The 21087-nt window shown below is 38.8% G+C and overlaps 1 protein-coding gene across 2 annotated transcripts in view; it reads left to right on the top strand.

Annotated features, from left to right (window-relative positions):
• The window catches only part of LOC132300130 (serine/threonine-protein kinase TOR-like), an 85833-nt gene that overhangs the window by 23934 nt on the left and 40812 nt on the right, over nt 1-21087 (top strand). For both annotated transcript variants that reach the window (XM_059797094.1, XM_059797093.1), the window contains exons 18-37: nt 18-110; nt 223-258; nt 670-768; nt 866-964; nt 1091-1253; nt 1368-1492; nt 1596-1648; nt 2639-2762; nt 2860-3045; nt 3609-3761; nt 3834-3986; nt 6939-7010; nt 7118-7252; nt 7384-7445; nt 7624-7721; nt 9456-9565; nt 9640-9813; nt 9902-9967; nt 17071-17139; nt 17245-17358. In XM_059797094.1, coding sequence (XP_059653077.1) covers nt 18-110; nt 223-258; nt 670-768; nt 866-964; nt 1091-1253; nt 1368-1492; nt 1596-1648; nt 2639-2762; nt 2860-3045; nt 3609-3761; nt 3834-3986; nt 6939-7010; nt 7118-7252; nt 7384-7445; nt 7624-7721; nt 9456-9565; nt 9640-9813; nt 9902-9967; nt 17071-17139; nt 17245-17358 — 2184 coding nt within the window. The remainder of the gene's footprint in view (nt 1-17; nt 111-222; nt 259-669; nt 769-865; nt 965-1090; nt 1254-1367; nt 1493-1595; nt 1649-2638; nt 2763-2859; nt 3046-3608; nt 3762-3833; nt 3987-6938; nt 7011-7117; nt 7253-7383; nt 7446-7623; nt 7722-9455; nt 9566-9639; nt 9814-9901; nt 9968-17070; nt 17140-17244; nt 17359-21087) is intronic.

The raw sequence follows: 21087 nt of genomic DNA, 5'->3' as shown, positions 1-21087 counted from the left end.
TACATCTATTACTTCAGGTTGCTATCAATTCCCTTATGCGGATTCTTAGAGATCCTTCACTATCTAGTTACCACCAGAAAGTAGTTGGTTCTCTCATGTTTATATTCAAGGTTCGTTTTATGTCATGGATTATAATTTTGTTTCTCTGAAAATGTCATCACTATGTTATATTATAACCTTTAATTTTATTCATTTGTTCATTTTCTTTTTTTGCGAGACTAGTCCATGGGTCTTGGTTGCATCCACTACTTGCCAAAGGTTAGTTTGTTCTTGCAATTGATGTTGGATTCCATCTTATTCTGTTTTGTACATTTAGATCATTAACTTGAAGGAACAATATTTCTTGTTAAGTTGCTTTATCATGGTATGGAATGGGATCTCCTGTTGAAGTCATGTAATGAAAATTCATTTCTTATCACATTGAAATTATGCATATGTTGTGTGTATCAGTCCTCATCGTTGATGAGTAAATTAAGGATGTAATAAAAGAACTACTGTAATGTTTGAACGTCACGCTATCTCAGAGTGCGGTGTAAACTATGATATCCTAAAGTTATTTCTGAGTATTACTTTTTATGATGGTAATCGTGGTGCAGGTGTAGTGTTCTAGACTGATTGTATTATGGTTGAACAAAATGTGGGTTCTATACTACCCTCTTCTGTCTGTAGGTTTTGCCTGATCTCTTTCACACTGTTCGTACCTGTGAAGAGGGTCTAAAAGAATTTATAACGTGGAAGCTTGGAACACTGGTGTCTATTGTTCGTCAGGTATATTTAGCTGTCATGGAACTTCTTTTTCTCCCACAAATAATAATCTTTGCAATCTTTTGGAGATTGTTTATGGAATTTTGGTGTGCATGTGCAGCATATTAGGAAATATCTACCGGAGTTGCTCCTTCTAATATCTGAGTTATGGTCATCCTTCAGTTTACCAGCTGCTAATCGTCCCATGCATGGATCACCGGTATGTATGCCTTGTTTTTTGGACACAATTACCTGCAGACACAATTACCTGCATGTCATATACAATATTTTATTTGGGCTTCCTATTGTCTTCATTAATTTTCATACATTGGGACTTCTATCTTAGCTTCTGCATCTAGTGGAACAACTTTGCTTGGCGCTCAATGATGAATTCAGAACACATCTCCCTGTCATTCTTCCATGCTGTATACAAGTCCTGAGTGACGCGGAGCGGTTTAATGACTACACTTACGTCCGTGATATTCTCCACACCCTTGAAGTGTTTGGAGGTCAGTCCCTCTTTGGTTTTGTGATATTTTGTGCATTTTTTTATTTTATATTTATTCATTTCATTGGAAAATATCCAACCTTTATGGAAACTCTCATCCAAGTTCACACTATAGGGACATTGGATGAGCACATGCATCTACTGCTTCCTGCACTTATTCGATTGTTTAAAGTGGATGCTTCTGTGGAGACAAGACGCGCGTCAATCAAAACTCTGACAAGATTGATCCCTTGTGTTCAGGTAAGCACCGATGCTTGCTCGCTTTATAAACTGCGTAATGTATTTGAAAGTTGTATTAACAGTTTTCACCTTGGTTTTTGCTTGTTTACTTCTTCCTCATCAGGTTACTGGTCACATATCAGCTCTCGTGCATCACTTGAAGCTAGTTTTGGATGGGTCTGTTTCCGTGTCCTCTTGATTTATATAGAAACATGAAAATTCACCAGTTCCTTCTCAGTTTTTTTGAACTTCTCTGCTCTTCTAGAATCCAATTAAATGTTCCATTCTCATGCAAGTAGGAAACAGAAAAGATTACTGGAGTGGGGGAAAAAAAAGACACAAATGCATGCTATCTATATTTACATTTTCTTTTTATGATTGCACATGTCTGTCTTCTAGTCCCTTTATGTGTTGTTAATGAAAATATGGTTTTTGTACTTCATCAAGTTGAAACATTTTTAGTTGTCTGCTGAATTATAATGTTGACTCACTTACTTATTTTAAAATTTTAAATGGCTGATGCAAAATTTTCTGTAGTGAACCAATGCCTGATTTTTTGGGTGACTTGTGATACATTGTATTATGGTTTAAGAGTCAATGATTCTTAGCTGTGGACTGAAACCAAACCATTGTTTGAATTTGTCCACTTGCCGGATTTGCTGCCAGTTCCAGTCATATCTAGTCTTTTTTATTTTTTTTGAGAGGGTGGGGGAAGTCCTAGTAGACCTTGATATAGCTTTTTCATGAAGGATGGTTAGAGTTGGTGATATGGACCTTGATATAGTTTTTTCACGATGGATGGTTAGAGTTGATGATATTGCTTTGGCTATTATTTAAACTTCAAGTATTTCTTCTTGTAAAAACCTAAAAGCCCTTGCATTAATAATTTGAAAATCTATTTGCATTGATCTGTCTTTGATTCTGTTGATTGCTTCCATTTGGTTTTAATGGTTTGTTTTATGGTTCTCTTAATATCAGTTGGCTACCAGTTTTGGTTTCTCTCAAGTTTCCACTTTGATATATATATATATATATATATAAATATATCTGGGTTAGACTATTTGCAGATTTATTTTCATAAGTTTTTCACATATGTTCTCTCTCCCCCCGACATTTATTAATATTTTTTTTTTTGTTGCTTTAACTGCTTACACTTTTAATTTACAGGAAAAATGACGAGCTGAGGAAGGATGCTGTTGATGCGCTTTGTTGTCTTGCTCATGCTCTTGGGGAGGACTTTACTATCTTCATCCCATCGATTCAAAAACTTCTGTTGAAGCATCGCCTGCGGGTATTTTTTTTCCTTCCTGGTTGTTTTTGTTATCTGTATAATTTGGTTAAATATCTTCTTCTAAAGATTTTGATTGTTAACATAAATTTACTCTCAGCACAAGGAATTTGAAGAAATTGAAGGACGCTTGCAAAAACGTGAACCACTAATCCTTGGGAGCGCAGCTGCTCAAAGATTAAGTCGACGACTTCCTGTTGAGGTTATAAGTGACCCTCTAAATGATGTTGAGAATGATTGTTATGAAGATGGGACTGATGTGCACAGACAACTTAGAAGTCATCAGGTATATTTAAATTCTGATGTGGTGCACAGTATTTTGTGGTTTCCCCGTATAGCTATTAAAGGCCCGAAGCCCACTAATGTGCAAAGGTGACCTGGAGCCTAAGTGCGAGACGAGGCGCAAAGGTCCCATCATTGATTCTTACCATTGTCTGTATTCTAAAAAAAAAAAAAAAATGCAAAAAGTAACAAACAAACATCAGGCCACAGGCAGTGTTCTTCTATGGACATTCTTAAAGAAGAAGATAATAGTTATTTGCTCAGGGACTTTATTGTGTAATAATAATGTTTTTGGTCAATGCTTCGGTTGGACACCTCCAAGGAGTTAGGTGTGAAGTATATGAGCAACCCAAATGTAAGGATATGGGTGTTGAGATTTGTTCCTTTGATGTGGCATCTCCAAGGTGTTAGGTTGCAATTTCTGAGCACCCCAATTCTATGGACATGGGTGTTGAAATTTGAGCCTTTGATGTGTCAAATGACAAAATTATTTTATTTGGCTCGTGTATCTTTTTTACTTATTGAAGATGGTGGACATATTCTTTGACCTCTACAAGTGTCATACAGGTTAATGATGGTCGACTACGCACTGCTGGGGAGGCTTCTCAACGCAGTACAAAAGAAGATTGGGCAGAATGGATGAGGCATTTTAGCATTGAACTTCTGAAAGAATCACCTTCTCCAGCTTTAAGAACCTGTGCGAGGCTTGCACAGTTGCAGGTGTTACCGACTTTTCTGCTTTTTACATGTACCTTTCTTCATTTGAAATCAGCATTGACCTTTTTTTTGCAGCCTTTTGTTGGGCGGGAGTTGTTTGCAGCTGGTTTTGTTAGCTGTTGGTCACAGCTAAATGAGACAAGTCAAAGACAGCTAGTACGAAGTCTAGAAATGGCATTTTCTTCTCCAAATATTCCTCCTGAAATTCTTGCAACACTTCTGAACTTGGTATGTTCATTTTTCCTCCTTTGCCTGTGGAATATTTTCTTTTATTTCTAAACTACGCACGTCTTTTGAAAAATTGATGTTTCTGCTATTAGTATAGAATGAAAGGGTCAAGAGTGAGGTTTTGTTTATAATTGGACCATGCATTCTGAAAAATATTGATTATATAAATTTAAGAGTGTCGTTTTATTGTATTTTGTATGCACATTAGTTACTTGATTTGAGAAATCCTTTTAATGAAATTAGACAAAATGGAGGTTTTCGTTTTTTCTTTTTTGAATACTTTCTTACAAAAACGAGAATAGATGTTTCTTATGTACTACTCAGGAACTGAAAAATGTTTATGCAGTCTTAGTTTTATGTTTGTTGCTTCTCTTATTGACCTATAAGGGTGACTTGGTACTAAATGAGTGAAATATTCTTGGAGTTCAGGTTTTTTCTTGCTTTTTTGGTGGATTGGATGGAGAGAAATTTTGAGTATTGGAAAACATTTTTAATGGAATCAATGCGTGAATTGAAGTTCCTTCTTAACTTTCGGCTTTGGCTTCAAAATATCCCAAAGAAGGGTAAATTGCAAAAACTCCCTTGCTATATACAGAATGTGCAGATACCCCCTTGGTGTTCAAAAAGCGCCCAACATTTTTCAAATTGAGTAAATAAGGACAATCCTTCAATTTGAAGACTTAAATACCTAAAATACCCTTGAGACAAAATTTTAAAAAGAAAATACTGATTTCAAAATTTTTAGAAATTCTTTTTTGGGGTTTTTATAAAAAGAATTGGTCAAAATTGATGATCATGGGGCAATTTGCTACAAAATTTCAAACTATAGGGATTTTTATGCACATACTAAATAGCAGGGTGTTTTTACACATTTTTTTTATAGCAGGGTTTTTTTGTTGCACTTTACCCGCCCAAATAATTGCCTGTAGTGTAGTTCTATATGATGAATGGGAGCTTATTCTACTCTTACACATTGAATAAAGTCTCTTGCTTTTAAAATGATCACTCTTGTGATGTTTCCAAACTAATTTTTGACTTGTCTCTTGGGTATTATGTTCAACTTGGTGCTGGTAAGTTTATTGAGAACCATGAACACACGAAATGGGAGCGCAGCCCAATAACAAAAGCTAGACCAGGAAGGTCACTATACAAGCAATGTATCCACAAAAGCCACTATATCCCCCACTGAATTACAATTCCGACACTGAACCCGAAAGTATAAGGTATAAAGAATAGAGAACTTGAGCACCCCTGCTGGAACCTCAACCCCATCAAAGGACTGCCTGTTTTGCTCACGCCAGAGCCCCCACAATAAACAAAGGGGCACCACCCTTCAAGCATCTTGGACTTGCCTCCTTACTGCACACCCCGGCCAAGCCTCAAGCATGCTCCACGGGGACTCCAGCATGAACCACAAAACACTAAAAAGGGCTAAAAGCATAGCCCAACAATCTCGAGCTACCTGGCAATGCAAGATACGATGACTGATCCTTCATCTTCCTTGCACATACAACACCAATTGACTATAAGCCCCTCCTCAGATTTGTTAATAGTCAAAATCGTCCCTAGAACCACCGTCCAACAAAAGGCTACCTTGAGAGGAGCCTTGGTGCGCCAAACTGACTTCCAAGGGTAGGAAGGTCCTCAAGTATCCGTCATGCTCCTGTAAAAGAATGCACCTCGAAAAACCCTTGACTACCCCCACCACCACCACCGCCTCCTGACGATACAACACAGCCAGAAGCTCACCCAAGGCTTCCAATTCCCAATCCTGGAAGGGTCCCACGGACTGAATGTCCCAAAACAACCTCCCACCGTCAAGACGATAGCAGCTGGCCACCAGTACCTCCTTATCCACAACTGTCCTATAAAGACGCAGATAGATGGTCTCTAGCGAGCGATCCCACCCCACAAATCCTTCCAGAAACCGACCCTTTTTCCACACCTCACTCAAAAACGAATATGTTTGGAAAAGACATCCCACCCTTTCCAGATGCCATTTTTATGTTTAGTATAAGGATTGTTTCTTGTGCTGAGGACAGGCGACTTAGTCACATGTGCTCACGGAAGTGCTAAATCTAGTGGGACTCGAGTTTTCTTCAATCGTGCTTCTCAGCCTTCATCACCATTGCTTTTGCGATCCGTCTGAACGAAGTGGTGACTCGACTTGTGTACCCATTTTCTTTGTCAGAAATCTAGGAATTAGAATTGTAAAAGTAAGAGTTGACCGGGGTCTCGTTAAAGTCTGTATTTGCTCATTAAATACAATTGAATCATGATAAAACTTTGTATGGTTTCATTGTACTTTTGTCTTCAATAAATACCGACATGTTTTCAGGTTAAATGCTATTTATTCTCTACTAAACTCAACATAGGTTGTCACCATCTAAGGTTGGGTGTATGAACCCTTTTGGGTTTGTGAAATAACGGTAATGGTCATTGTAATTTAAGCGTATCATTGTAATTTAAGCGTATCTATGGACACATGCCTGCAAAGGACTAAATTCTATAGAAACTAAATGTGCTGAGTTCGACTGAAATGCAATCATTACATTTTCCAAGATCCCCGACGCCTTACGTTATGTTTTCCTCTTGACATGAGTTGAACTCCCAATGTATCTTGCTAATTGATTTACAAGATGAATTGGATACTTTAATCTACGGTTGGCTGTCAAGAAACTTAGAATGGGAAAGGTTGCAAGGACAAAATAAAAGAAGTAAATTTACTCTGCAACTTGACTTTCATGTGTGACACTTTCCATGATCCTTGACGTCATACGTTATGGTTTCCTCTTAACATGAGTTGAACTCACAATGTTTCTTGCTAAACTCTTTATCTGTGGTTCGTTGTCAAGCAACTTAGAATGGAAAAGGTTGCATGGACAAAATAAAAAAAGTAAATTTACTCTGTTGTTCATTTTCAGTGATCTGTTTATTAATTGAGCTTTTCAGGCGGAATTCATGGAACATGATGAGAGACCTCTTCCTATAGACATCCGTCTCCTTGGAGCTCTTGCAGAAAAGGTCTGCTTCTTCTGAAAGGAGTTTTAGGGTATTGATGTCTTGTACCTACATTACCTTTTTCTGTGCATCAATGATAACGTCTTTTACTTGTCAACTGTTCATTCCAGTGTCGAGCATTTGCAAAGGCTTTACACTATAAAGAGATGGAATTTAAAGGTGCATGCTCCAAGAAGATGGATGCAAACCCTGTTGCTGTAGTTGAAGCACTCATACATATAAACAGCCAATTACATCAACACAAGGTGTTTATTCATCTCCATAGAGAAGATAATTTCTTCTGAGTTCAGCTTTGCTATTACTCATAATGCTCACTTTGATCCTTGTCATATTTCAATTAAACCCGGTCTTGCAACTTTGGTGTATGTTTTCTTAGGCTGCAGTTGGAATATTGACCTATGCCCAACAAAATTTGGATGTTCAACTGAAGGAGTCATGGTATTGTTGAACATTAAGTTATTACAGTCATTTATGCTTGCTGCTCCTTTATATGTTTCCGAGGAATTAGTTGAATCACCTTAGTTTTAATACACATTTTTATGGATTGCTCATTTCGTGCATTGTCTTCCCCATATTTTTGTCTGTTGAAGTACTCACATTTGCTTGCACTTTCAAGGTATGAGAAATTGCAGCGGTGGGATGACGCCCTCAAGGCATACACTGCCAAAGCCTCTCAATCATCGAGTCCACATCTTGTATTGGATGCTACATTAGGTTTGTATTAAATTAAGGCGTACAATATTTGGTTGCTATTGTGTTGATTAATGCTTTTATGTTCTTATTCACAATTTCTGTTTCCATAGATCCAAATGAAAGGAAAACATTTTCCCAAAAGTTTGTTCACTTTGCAAGATTTTATGCATTGGAACTTACTCTTCAGAATAATAATGCCAGTTGAGAGGGTAAATGTATCACTATTTTGGAGAGTGGGCAGTCAAGTCCGAGAGGCTTGGAGAGTGACCCCCTTCGTTGTGGTAGGGTTTGTGGTGGGAGTGGAATAGGAGATCCTTTAATGTAGAGGAAGCTCCCATTTGAGTGCAAAAACATTCCATATTGAGTTCTCTAATTTTTTTGGTAAAAGGTGTCATTGTAAATCTCTGAAGGACTTTGTCAATTTTGTGGACAGTCTGAGAGATTTGTGATTTTTTTGGTCTTTGTGTTGTTGTATGTGGGTGCATTCCCCTTTTGATCGCTCTTGAATTCTTATATATATATATAACCCCCAAAACTGAACTAATTAAGCATTCTCTAATGCCCCCTTTGTGATTGCACTGCAACCTTGACCGTTACTGTGTTGACCTTGTGGGCGGGTGTGTGTAAGCGTGTGCAGGTGACACTAGTAGGCTACCACACTGGGTGAGCTACAGGTGCACAATCCCACATCGCGTGGGTCTGGAGGGGGCAAGTGCTATGTGTAGATTTAACACCCTTCTATGACACAACGCGTTTTAAAGCCGTGATGGCCGTGAACCCACCAGAATTCTAGAGTTAAGCGTGCTTAACTTGGAGTAGTACTAGGATGCCCTTAGGAAGTCTGGTCTGGGGGAGCTAAAAACGGACAATATTGTGTCTGGCTAAGGTGAGGGTCATTACAAATGGTATCAGAGCCTGACCCAGCCGGAAGTGTGGCCAATGAGGACGTTAGGCCCAAAAAGAGAAGCGCCCGGGGGGGGGGGGGGGGGTGATTGTGGCGACCTTGTGGGCGGGTGTACCAATAGGCTACCACATTGGGCGAGTTACAGGTGCACAATCCCACATCGCTTGGGTGTGGAGGGGGTAAGTGCTATATGTAGATTCAATACCTTTCTATGACACAACGCGTTTAAAAGTCGTGATGGCCTTGAACCCACTGGAATTCCAGAGTTAAGCGTGCGTAACCTAGAGCAGTACCAGGATGGGTGACCCGTTAGGAAGTCTATGGTCCGGGGGGGCCAAAAGCGGACAATATTGTGTCTGGCTAGGGTGAGGGTCGTTACAGTTACGTAAACTGATACTATGATTTAAAATATTAGCCCGGCTCTTTTGGCAATTGTATGGATAACCATTCCTATTGCTTGCAAGGGCAGTATTGTACTAGTGACGTTGTGTAAGGGTCACTTGTGTTCCCAGTTTTAATATATCTTTGGTCAACTCTTGGTGATTCTGATTGTATAACCAACTTACTAACCTAGGATTAAGGAATTTTTATCCTTTTCTTTTGCTTAGAATTGAAAATTGACTTTGCTTATGGTTGCCGCTCTATCCTTGCATGAGAAAGCAAAGGCAATGTTTGACAGATACTGCATCAGGTCTTAAAGCAGTATGTGATATCACAACCCATGCTCGTGTCACCCCAATTGCTGTGTTGTAATGAATTGTGTATGTTCAAATGTTTCAGAGCATTTAAGCATTATATTTCTTGTGTTAATGCTAATGGCTTGTCCTTCATTTTGGTTTTTTTTTTTTTAGGACGGATGCGATGCCTTGCTGCATTGGCTCGGTGGGAAGAGCTTAACAACCTGTGCAAGGAATACTGGGCCCCTGCTGTGCCAGCTGCTCGACTGGAAATGGCACCAATGGTTTGTTATTTATTTTTATGTGTGTTAAATATATGCTTACTTCTTTTCCCAAGTATGTGATATGGTTTTCTCAGGCTGCCAGTGCTGCCTGGAACATGGGAGAGTGGGATCAGATGTCAGAATATGTTTCTCGACTGGATGATGGTGATGAAACCAAACTTCGGGTTTTAGGGAACACCGCTGCCACCGGCGACGGCAGTAGCAATGGTACATTTTTCAGGGCTGTTCTATTAGTTCGTCGCGGAAAGGTATTCCTCTAATACTAAATTTGACTTTAACTGGAATTATATTAAATATTAATTAATTATTTACTCAGTTTTATTGTTTTCTCTCCAGTATGATGAAGCGCGTGAATTTGTCGAGAGAGCTAGAAAGTGTTTAGCAACCGAGCTTGCTGCTTTGGTACTTTCTTTAATCACTCATTTATTATCACATTTTATCATACTACGGAAAGGCTTTGTTAACCATAAGAATTAAATACTTGTTTTTTTTCCATTTAATTGTTTACTCAATTGACACATTGAATGGTAGTTCGTTTTTTCTTTTTGTTGCTAAGACAACAGGACCACAGGGATGTATAATTTGTGAACGTAAGATTATGACATTGGTTTGATGGGGTACTAATTTTTTTGATAAGTAATAATATACTTGAAAGCGTTCAAAGGGTAGCGCGTCCCAGAAACTACACAGAGGCCATGGCCAAAAAGGACCCTAAGCAAGGAACCCAAAAAGTGGACTATCTCCTCTATTGGTTTACAGTTTCTCCCCATAACCCAACTAAAAATAGACTAATAAAAAAAAAAAAAAGAGAGCTAACAATAAGATATTTAACAACCCCAATAGAAGATTCCTCTCCATCAAAGGAGCTTCTATTCCGCTAATCCGCTCCTTCCAAAGACACCACCATACAAAAGGTGATGGGGTACTGTTTTGTGAATCAAATATGCTAAATATCATCTTAGTCAGTTTTTTCCCCCTTGGTAAATAATGTCAGCTTAATCAGGTCTGATTTTACCATAAATCATTCTTCAATATTGATGCAGATCATTTAATGGTGTCTTGCTATTCAATAAGAAATAATAGTCACTACCTGTTCTTCTAGAAGTAGTGATTATAGTTTGGTATTGATAAGTGATGGCTTACGGAAGTGGTGTTAATGTGGTGTGGGAACTCCAAATTTCATTTTAAATATAATCAGGAATCACTAGTTGTTGTATTATAAAGGTGACACTTTTTTCATTTTAACAATCTTCATCTTTACGAATTTAGTATATTATCAGTTATTTAGTTGTTGAACACTATTTGACTTTTCTCATATTTCCCTTCATAAATCGGTGTTCAACTGGAGATTGAATTAGTACTTAGTTGTAACAGGTGTAAGTGGACTAATCTCAATCCCAATTTGCATCAAATTGTATTGTATCAGAGCCTCTTTTTCGTTTTTAGATTATTGCGTACCTATGATTAGGAATAGGAATTATTTTAATGAGATACCAGAACACTGAGACATCTCGAGCTGTAAATATTGGTAACCTTTTTGCAAGATATGATCTGAGAAACATGCAACAAATTAATCAATTGTGCTGTACTATGTTACATGGACCCTTCAAAAGTAGTTGAATTACCGGTGTTGGACACACTATACCTGGGCATGGGTATGAGGTATGTGCCCGACACTTTTAATTGGACATGAACCTAAAAGGTATATCAAATGATTCAATTTTATTATATTATTCCAATCTTGCTTGACTTTCGCCAGTTCTGTCCCTTTGTGAATTAAGATTGAAGTCCAACAAAATCAGTTTATCAATCGCCTAAACCGAATTATAAGAACAACTTCAGTTGGATGTTGTTGGTGGTCAAGAAGATTTCGGTTATACATTTCTAATAGTATCAAATGTCATGCAGAAAAGTAACATAACCCTAACGCCCTGGTGGTGGTCAAGGCCAAGGACATGAGGCGGCAAATACTGCTTTGGGAGTAGGAATGCACGATTTCAGTTCATAGGAAATAAAATAAAACGTTTGTAGCCATGGTAAAGGACATCACAATTCCTCTCATTGTTAAATAGCAGTCAGTAACTTGTTGGTTGCTGAAGTAGAGTAGTTAAAAACAACACAGAGGAGTCATGTTGACAACAAAAGAACAAGAAGGTGATTGGAGGTGCAATAACTTCTTTAGACAAGGATGACTTTGCAATATCAATAGTGATGTAGGTAGTTGCGGTAATTTAGTTTCCAAAGCAATGGTGACAAAGCTCAAACTGGAGTCACATCCAAAGTTGTACCAAATGGCTTGGTTCAACGGGGGTGGTAATGTAGATGTATGGGTGCAATGTCTTGTTCCTTATCTATTGGGAATAATTGAGAAAAAGTCATGTGATGTGGTGGATATGTAAGATTATTTTCTGTTGCTGAAGATGCCATGACAGTTTGATAATATGACTGTCCATCTTGGTGAAAGTGATGCTCTTTCAGGAGAATGGAGTTAAGGTGATTGCATCTCCGGTGAAAGATGAAGATTTTTCCAAGTCTGAAAAGGAGAACGAGGATTGCTTATTTGACTACTAGATTTTAAAGGGAGTTTCAGGCTCATGGAGTTGGATATGCATTTTTGGTCAATGAAACAACGGAGAAACAAGTTATTCTTGGTAGAATGACGGTATCACAAGGGAATTTAGGAAAATTCCCTTTACCTCCAAAAATGAGTATTTAGCATCATATTGATTTAATACTGAGAAGTGAGAGCTAGCTTGTCAAACTCACTTCATTATAGTCCAAAGGGGCATAACAACTAGATGCCAAGTCAAGGAGCTACTGCAAAATGGATTTACTTGTGAATGCATGAGTCCATTTGTAGTTCAACCCCTCTTAAATCTAAAAAGATGGAACTCGTAGAATGTGTGTTCCTGGTAATAGAGCTATCAACAAGATGACTATAAAGTACCGTATTGATGATATGTTGAATTTTTTGCAATGGGGAAATTGTTTTTGAGAATTGATCTTGAACGTGGTTATTATCAAATCAGAATTTGCAAAGGTGATGAGTGGAAGACATCATTTAAAACTAAAGATGGGCTTTACAATTGGGTAGTGATGCCTTTTGGTTTGTTAACACACCTAGAACTTTCATGCGTTTGGTGAATCAAGTTTTGAAGCCATTTATTTTGAAGTTTTTAGTAGTATATTCAGATGATGTTTTGACTCTCAGTCCAAGCAAATAGTATCAACTGTAGCATGGAAGGGATGAATTAGAAGTCCTGCAATAGCATAAACCTCATGCTAACTTGAAAAAGTGCCAATTGTCACTAATTCATTACTTCTTTCAGGTTATGTGGAGTTATAGAAGTGGATGAAAGTAAAGTTGAAACCATCATAAGTTGCTAAATGCAAATAATGTTGGTGAAGTACACAAGTATTATGGCTTAGCTACATTTGACATGCATTTTATCAAGAATGTCATAACTATAATTACTTTTAGAAACTAAGGCCTGTTTGGTTTAGATTTCAAAAAACAGTTGTTAACAACTCAGAAAACTGAAAACTGTTTTCAGACAACTATAGAAGGCTGTTGTTTGAAAACAGTGGCATGTTTGGCTCAGTTTTGAGAGAACTATAAAAGACAGTTCTGTGACAACAAACATTTAACCGAGTTCTCAGAAAACAATTTTGGGAAACTTTCTACCAAACAGAATTGTTTACAAATTTCCGATTTTCAGTTCCCAGAAAGCAAAAAAAACTGTTCTCAGAATACTGAACCAAACAAGACGTTTCAATATTTTTAAGTGAGTTTTCATTAAACAATTTTCAAAAACTGTCAACCAAACGTGATGTTTTCAGAAAGTTGAACAAAACAAGTGCTTGTATCTTAAAAAAACAGAAAACTTTTTCTGAGAACTATTAAAGACACTTATCTTAAAACATGATCGTTTTCCTAACATAGTTTTCAAAAACAATTTCCAGAAAGTTCTCCAAGAACAAATTTTTTTTTTCAGTAAACTGAACTAAAAGGCCCTAATTGTACAAAGAAAGGATTGTTTGAACTGTCAAAGCAAGCTGAAGAAAGCTTCCAACAAACTAAAGAGAGATATTCAGCACCTATCATATGATTATTAGCCTTTGAGGAAAACTTTGTGGTATAATGTGATGTTTATGGATTCTAAGTCAAGTAAGAAGGCCGATAGCTTTCTATAATGAGAAATTGAATGATACACGGTGGTGACAAGTCAGTAATGATTAAGAATTCTATGCAATCCTCTAAGCTCTATGCACTAGGAGCATTGTTTAGTACAAAGTGAGTTTGTTTTGTTCTCATATCATGAAGCCTTACGAAGCATATAGGTGGTCAAAGTAGTTAAATATACATACTCCAGCATTCACAGATCAACTTGTCTACATCCCACCTCCCAACATAGCCACTGATACCCTCCTTTGGTTTGCCTCTCCTAACTCCACCACCTTGTCATTTTTCTCTCCTTCTGCCCCTGTGCTTGGTCACACATTGTTTGGTTCAAATATCATGTTCCCAGGTGGAGCTTCATTACATGGCTGGCTTTGAAAGATAGAACGAGGACACTTGACAGCCATGCTATGGCTAACCTTCATTGGCCAAATGCATGTTATTTATGTTTATCAGCAGCTAAGTCCATGGATCATCTGTTCTTCCAGTGCAGTTTCGCTTCTCCCACATGGTTAATGTTTGCTCATAAGGCCGGATTCTCTCCTCCAACTACTAGCTGGTCCAACCCTGTCTCTTGGTGCTCTATTAATTGGACTGGTACCACAGGTTCTTCCCTTCTACGTAAGCTAATTTTCACTGCATCTCTCTACTTCATTTGGATGGAAAGAAACAACAGGGCTTACAGACAATAGGTTTCCCCTCCAGACGACGTTTCAACCATGATTCTAAGGGCACTTAGAAGTAAACTTGCCTCTCTCAAGCTTGTGAATGCTGCACTCTTAGGCAAGCTACTTCTCCGGGTGACCTTCTTGGCCTTCTGCAGCAAGAAGCATGCATTGTTGGGGGGAGCAGATGGTTGCTGGACTCTTGTTCTGATGATGATGTCTCTCCCTTCCTTCTCTATTTTGGGATCTCCCATGTCTTCCTCCCTTTTGTGGTTGTGCTTTTGCTAGTTTGCGTTTGCCTCTTCCTAGGGCTGTTATTTGTATAGTATGATCGCAATTGTTCAGTTGCTATTGCAACTTGCTGGCTATAGGCCTTGCTTGCTCTATTGAGTTCCTGTACATTTAATCTTTTGTCTATAATACTTGCCCATTTTACCGGGGGGAAAAAAAAAAAAAAATTCACCTTCTTATTGAGCACAATTTGAAACTAACAATAAGGGTTGTAAATGCACTTAATAGAAAACAATTTTGCTGAACGCCTTGTCTACAACTATTGAGAGGTTTGATTCTTTCAAAGATTTGTATCTTACTGATCCACATTTGTCTCAATTAGGAAAATTTGATTAATGGACAGCGATGGGCATATGTGCTACGTAATGCATTTCTGAAGGGCAGTCAACTGTGCATGCAAGATTGTTCTCTACTGTAGAAAACTATTCTGATGTGAATGGAGGTGTTTGGTTGGACATTTTGAACAAGTTAAGAACTATGCTGATTGAGTAGAAGCTCTTTCCACCAAAGATGAGATGTGATGTGCACAGATTAGTAGATAAGTGCCAAATGTGTTCTGAAGGAAGAGCTCAAAATACCAGCTTTCATTCTCCATTCTCTGTTCTAGTGCCTATGGAAAGATGTATGCTCCATTTGGTAGGAGGGATGAAAAAATAGATGGAAGAGAAAGGGGGAGGGGATGGATGTGGTGACTTAAGGGAAGGAAAAGTGTCGAGCCCTCCTTTTGTTTGGCTGGTTGGAAGGGAAATAAATGCATAATGTTATATTTTTATCAGTATACCTATATAAATATAAATTAATACATTTAAATGAGGTTAAAAATGTAATTTTCTATCATCATTTTTGTCTCTCCCCTCTTGCGCTCACTTTTTGACGGAAACAAAATGATGGGCCTAGAGGGATGCCTCATCCCTCCTCCCATCCTTCCCTCAACCTCTCCCCCCTACCAAACAATGATGTATCCCTTCTCTCTTTCCTCTTCTTCCATCCTACCGAACGCTTGCATATGCATCTAATTTCTGTTGGGCTAGTGTAGAACACAAGAGGGGAGTGGGTTCTATTGATTTAATTTGGTGCAAGAAAACTAGGAGACTTCAAGTATCACAACTTTTACTTTAGGGAAGTTGTTCCTTGCATGGTGTTCCAGAAATAATCACATCGGATTTAGACTCAATGTTTTTGTAACATTCTTTCTGGGCCTTAGGCTGGTAATTGTGAGGGTTAGAGCTGGCACCCTAAGCTTTAATAGTTTGGTACACTCAATCTAGAAGTAGAACTAGGGGCAGTGTGAATAGGCCTTGAAACTAAATTAATTTTCAATTTCAAATTTCTTAATTAATCATGTAAAAAATAAGAAGAATGCAGTGAATATAAAAAGCATGCGGCACAAGACAACCAATTTTTACGTGGAAAGCCCTGTAGAGAAAAAAGTATGAGACCTAGTTTAGACATATCAAATCCAATATCGACGAATAGTAATTACAACCCTAAATATCAGTTCTAAACATTAGCGTCACCAGAGTTACCTCAAATTGAGACTCATGCCAGTTGTTCCTCCTTGGACACTGTTGTATTCAATATATAGATATGCTCTTAACATGATTGGCTCTTTTACTTGTGAATTGATCTCATCAACTATTCCTTTTGTTGGTTGTGCTGGATTTCTTAATGCACTTGGGTTGTAATTATTCAACACTCAATAACACTTGCCATTTAAATACTTTGACGATGATTGAAAGAGAGAAAAAAAGGGTCTTAACCATTCATATGCTAAATTGCTTGGTTATACATTCTGAAAACACAGGGTGCTTTATATAGACTTTGGAGGCTGAAAATTTAATTTAATTTTTTTAAAATGATATGAGACCAGAATATCTGTGGAAGGGTGACAGGGAGAAGGATGAAAGACCCTTCCATAAAGTTGAAACTAGCTTATAATCAATGAGTATAGTGACAATAAATTAAAAAAGAGTAATTTAGCAGCCACTACAATAAAAAAACTTAAGTAATTTTGTAGGGCAGTCAATTTAATAGAAAAGTCTGCAGAATTAAGGTATCGAGTGTTTGAAATATTCTGGAACACATAGCTGGACATTTATATTAGCTGTCTTATATTAATGGGTGTTCGAGGACTCATCTTTAGATGTTAATTGTGGCAAGATTATCTGCATATTTCAGTTATACAGGTGATTCTGAGACTCTTGTTTAGCTGTTAATTCTCATATGACTATTTGCATATTTCGGTTATATTGAAGGTTTGAGTTGCCTCCGAAACCTTGCCACAGAGCATCCACTTCATAGAAATAGCATTTTTTTAATTGAATTTCTTGTTCCTAAATGTTCTTAATTTTAAGTATTTTATTGTTTAGGTTCTAGAGAGTTATGAACGTGCATACAGCAATATGGTTCGTGTTCAGCAGCTGTCTGAATTAGAGGAGGTTAATTTTATTTTCTAAAGTTGCTTTTATGCTTTAACTGAAATTCTTATAAACAAGCATGCGTCATTGAGCTCATAGTAAATGGAGAAAATTTACTCTCAACAGGTCATTGATTACTGTACCCTTCCTCCTTTGGGAAACCCTGTAGCTGATGGGCGACGGGCTCTCATTCGCAATATGTGGAATGAACGCATAAAAGGTGCGAAACGAAATGTCGAGGTAAATATACTATAAGCTTAATTCGCTTTTTGTTGTTGTTGATTAGATGACCGGTAACTATTAGGAATTAACATGTTATTTTCCAAGAATATAAGTTATTTGATCTGTATAGGGAGTATCTTTAGGGATTGGATTTGATCTGATCTTAATTTGATTTTATATGATATTATTTTCATCATGTGCCTATTAGAGGCATAGGATCAGTGATTTGATTTACTTTCCACTTATATAATATTCAGTCCTAATATAAATTAGGAGCATGGCTAATGAGAATTTGTGGCTTACAAGAGCCTTTTACATTCAACTTGGTATCAGAGCCAAGAACACGACACACACTCCACTGCTTGATCTCTACTTCATATTCTTTTGGTTCATCCTCTCCTCTTTTTGTGTTCTTTAAATTTTTCAGTCACCAACCACTAAACCACACCCAAGCAAACCAAAGCCCTTCTGGGGTATTTCTTCTTCCCTCCATCGCTTCATGTGGTAGAGGGGTCTCTCTCTAAACCAATGACCGGCTTGGTCGTTATGTGCTGTTGATGAATCGTCCAGCCTCTTTTCATTCTCTGACGACTTCCCGCAAGGTTAGTACGTCCGACTGAGTTTTACTCTTGTAGACAGAGCTGCTCACTTGGAAGACTTCTCCAGCCCTTTGACTTGGAGACAGCAGTATTTACAATTTGCAATTCGGTAAGAATCTGTGATTTGATTCTATATCATAACAATCTGAGAAATGGAATCTATTCGGCATAGTTCCCTAACCCAAAGGATTACTACAGTTTTATTAAATGGGAAAAATTTTCCATCTTGGTCGAGATCAGTGAGACTTTATTTAGGGAGTCGGGGTCAAACTAGATATTTATTGGGCATTATTAAAAAGCCAACACCTATTGAACCTACGTTAACGCAATGGGACATTGATAATTGTACCATTCTTGGGTGGATATTCAATTCTATGGAGTAGTGTATTTATTATATGTTTATGTATCATGAAACTGTACACACCTGATGGATTGCTCTCACTAAGACTTATGCTCATGCTCGTAATGAAGCCCGGATCTATGAGTTGCATTGAGATATCTCACAAGCTACCTAAGACGATTTGAAGCTATCAGTTGCAAATTACTTTGCCTTCCTTCAGTCACGTTGGGAGGAACTTGCTCACTATGAGTCCCTTGGTGATATCTCAGTCGAGGCTGCAGGGATTATTTAGGTTAGACACGAGCGCCATCAGATTTATCAGTTTCTTATGGGACTCCGTCTAGAATTTGTGGCCCTTTGTGCTCAAATTCTAAATACGACACCTTTGCCCTCTGTTTTCGAGGCTTTTGCTATTATTGACGGGGATGATCGTCGACGTCATGTTACACCTTCGATGGCTCTTGCTACACTTCCTGCAACTGACACTGATCAGATGGCATTAGTCGCTTTTTCTAGACCATCTGGTACTCGCAACTATGGCCGTGGCAGCAACCGTGGACGGGGAAGTTCTACCATATGTGCACACTGTGGAAAAATTGGTCATGCTAAGGATAGGTGGTGCTTCCAGCTCTACCCATACCTCAGATCTAGCAGCACTACAACTTCTTCTACTGCTATTGAGTCTTTTGGTGCCCATGAACCACCTGCTCCTCCGCCTGGATGTATTAATATGCATCAGTTGCATACATAAATTGGGTCTATTATCCTAGATCATTATCACAGGCATCTCTCCCTTCAGCTACATCTGCTGCAGCTCACTTAGGTACCATCCCTTCAGCTACATCAACTGCAGCTCACTTAAGTCCATTTGAATTCCTTGCCTCTCAGTCTGGTATTGTTCCTCCAACTTGCGTCATAGATTTTGGTGCTTCTGATCACATGACTGGTGAGTCTCGATATTTTTCGGATATGGAAGCATCCTTCGGGCAGGTCCGCCTTGCTGATGATTCTTTTACACCGATCATTAGTAAGGGTACTAGCCCTTTATCTCCTGATTTATCTTTACAGTTTTTCTTCATACGCCTAACCTTTCCCTTAACTTATTATCTGTTAGCCGCTTAACTCGTTCCTTGGCCTGCTTAGTGGCTTTTTTTCCTGGTCATTGTGTTTTTCAGGACCTAGCTACGAAGGGAATTTTTGGTAGGGGGTATGAGAGGAACGGACTGTACATCTTTGGGACAGTCATCGTTCACGGCAGTTGCAGGTTCATCTCGGCCCTCATGGACAACGACACGTGCTCCTCAATGTGCCGTACGCGAGTGGGGGAAGGAAGACTGCGAGTTGCACGTGTAACGCCCCCCTCCTTTCCTATTCTAGCTCGTCTAATTTTGAACGAAATGTTGGAGGCCAACCACGTGGACGGGCAAGAGGGTTAACAGGTGTCTTTCATTCAGCTAATGCTGGGCCTAACCTGTGTATTGGGCTTGATAAGCCCACGGTTGGGACTACGTTGTGTAATGGGCCGCAGGAGTTTTATGATTTAAGGAGGAAGGTTACATGGGGCCCAATAACCTGATTTCCATATCTTTTCTAAATAACAGGCGCAACCCAAATCTCATTACAGAGCCCAGCAATACAGAACCTCCACAGTGTCTTCTTTATGGTTCTTCTGTAAATAGATCGTGGACTTCGCCAGAGAAGAGGAGATGGATCAAAATTAGTGAAGGCGAGGCTGGTTTAAGTTTGAATGAGGAGGTTTTTCGACATAATCAGTGCTGCGCTGATCCATCAAAAGAGTCTTTTCCTTCCATCCCTGCACAGCTGAAGGAAAGACCTTTTAGATTTTCATCTCGGGGTTCTCACATGCCTCGCCACGGTAACAGATGGTCTAGAAAAGATAAGTAGAAGTGGATACGCACCTCTTCTATCAACGACCCAAGTATGTCCTCTGCTCATCACCCTTGGAGCTTTCTTACTTCTTCTTCTTCTTGTACTCCTTCTTGTGGGGTGTTGAGGAGTGATGTTGAGAAGGCGACGGAGAAGAGTTGTTTGTTACCAGTTGTGCCTTCGGTGCCTGAATTTGATCCCGGCTTGATTACGGAAGGGAAGACTGCCTGTGGTCCTGTTATCACTGGGCATATTGATCCAGTTGCTTGTGCAGTTAAGGACTTGTTTGAGGGGGTAACGGTCTGTGTGGGGCGTGATCTTCATTTTCAGCTGTCCAATGATTTGGCTTTGGCCCTGCTCAAAGAGCTTCATTTATGTGTAGCTTTGAAAGGCTTTTATTGTTTGCCACCTGTAGGGGTAGAGGTGAATGAGTCTATCAAATTCTTTAGTCATGGAATGGGTGACTATGTTATAGATATGGATTTGATGACAGAACTGTCTGTAAATGGAAGAGATAGTGCAGAGGAGGTGATTGATGACCTGGTTTCCATCCAACAGGTCTGTTCTAACGAGCTTGTTCCATGGCTGGAGACTGACCATACTAATTTGGTAATGGAGGAACCATTGGCTGATGTGCGACCTTGTTGCCCTGAAATGGCTGCTGATATGTGTAAGGATTGGGTAGTCGCAAATATAAGAGCTACTAGTGAGCTGTTGGTTGTCTCATATGAGGGCAATAGCGATCAGGCATTATCCATTCTTCATGCAATTGTGGAAGGAAGAGAGGTTGAAGTGACGAATGAGGTTGTGAACACGAAGCCTTTATCGTCTTGGAAAGGGGAACAGGAGGTCAAGAACCTTATCTCTTATGTCAATTATGAAGGGAAGAGAGGGGCAGTGAGGGAGAGGGGAAGGACTAGA

Source organism: Cornus florida, unplaced genomic scaffold (assembly GCF_030987335.1).
Source record: "Cornus florida cultivar Cherokee Brave unplaced genomic scaffold, ASM3098733v1 CherokeeBrave_3.0.0_Hap2_Chr03, whole genome shotgun sequence".
NCBI classification, from domain to species: domain Eukaryota; kingdom Viridiplantae; phylum Streptophyta; class Magnoliopsida; order Cornales; family Cornaceae; genus Cornus; species Cornus florida.
The sequence above is the reverse complement of the archived record's forward strand: the minus strand, read 5'-3'. Positions and strand labels throughout refer to the sequence as shown.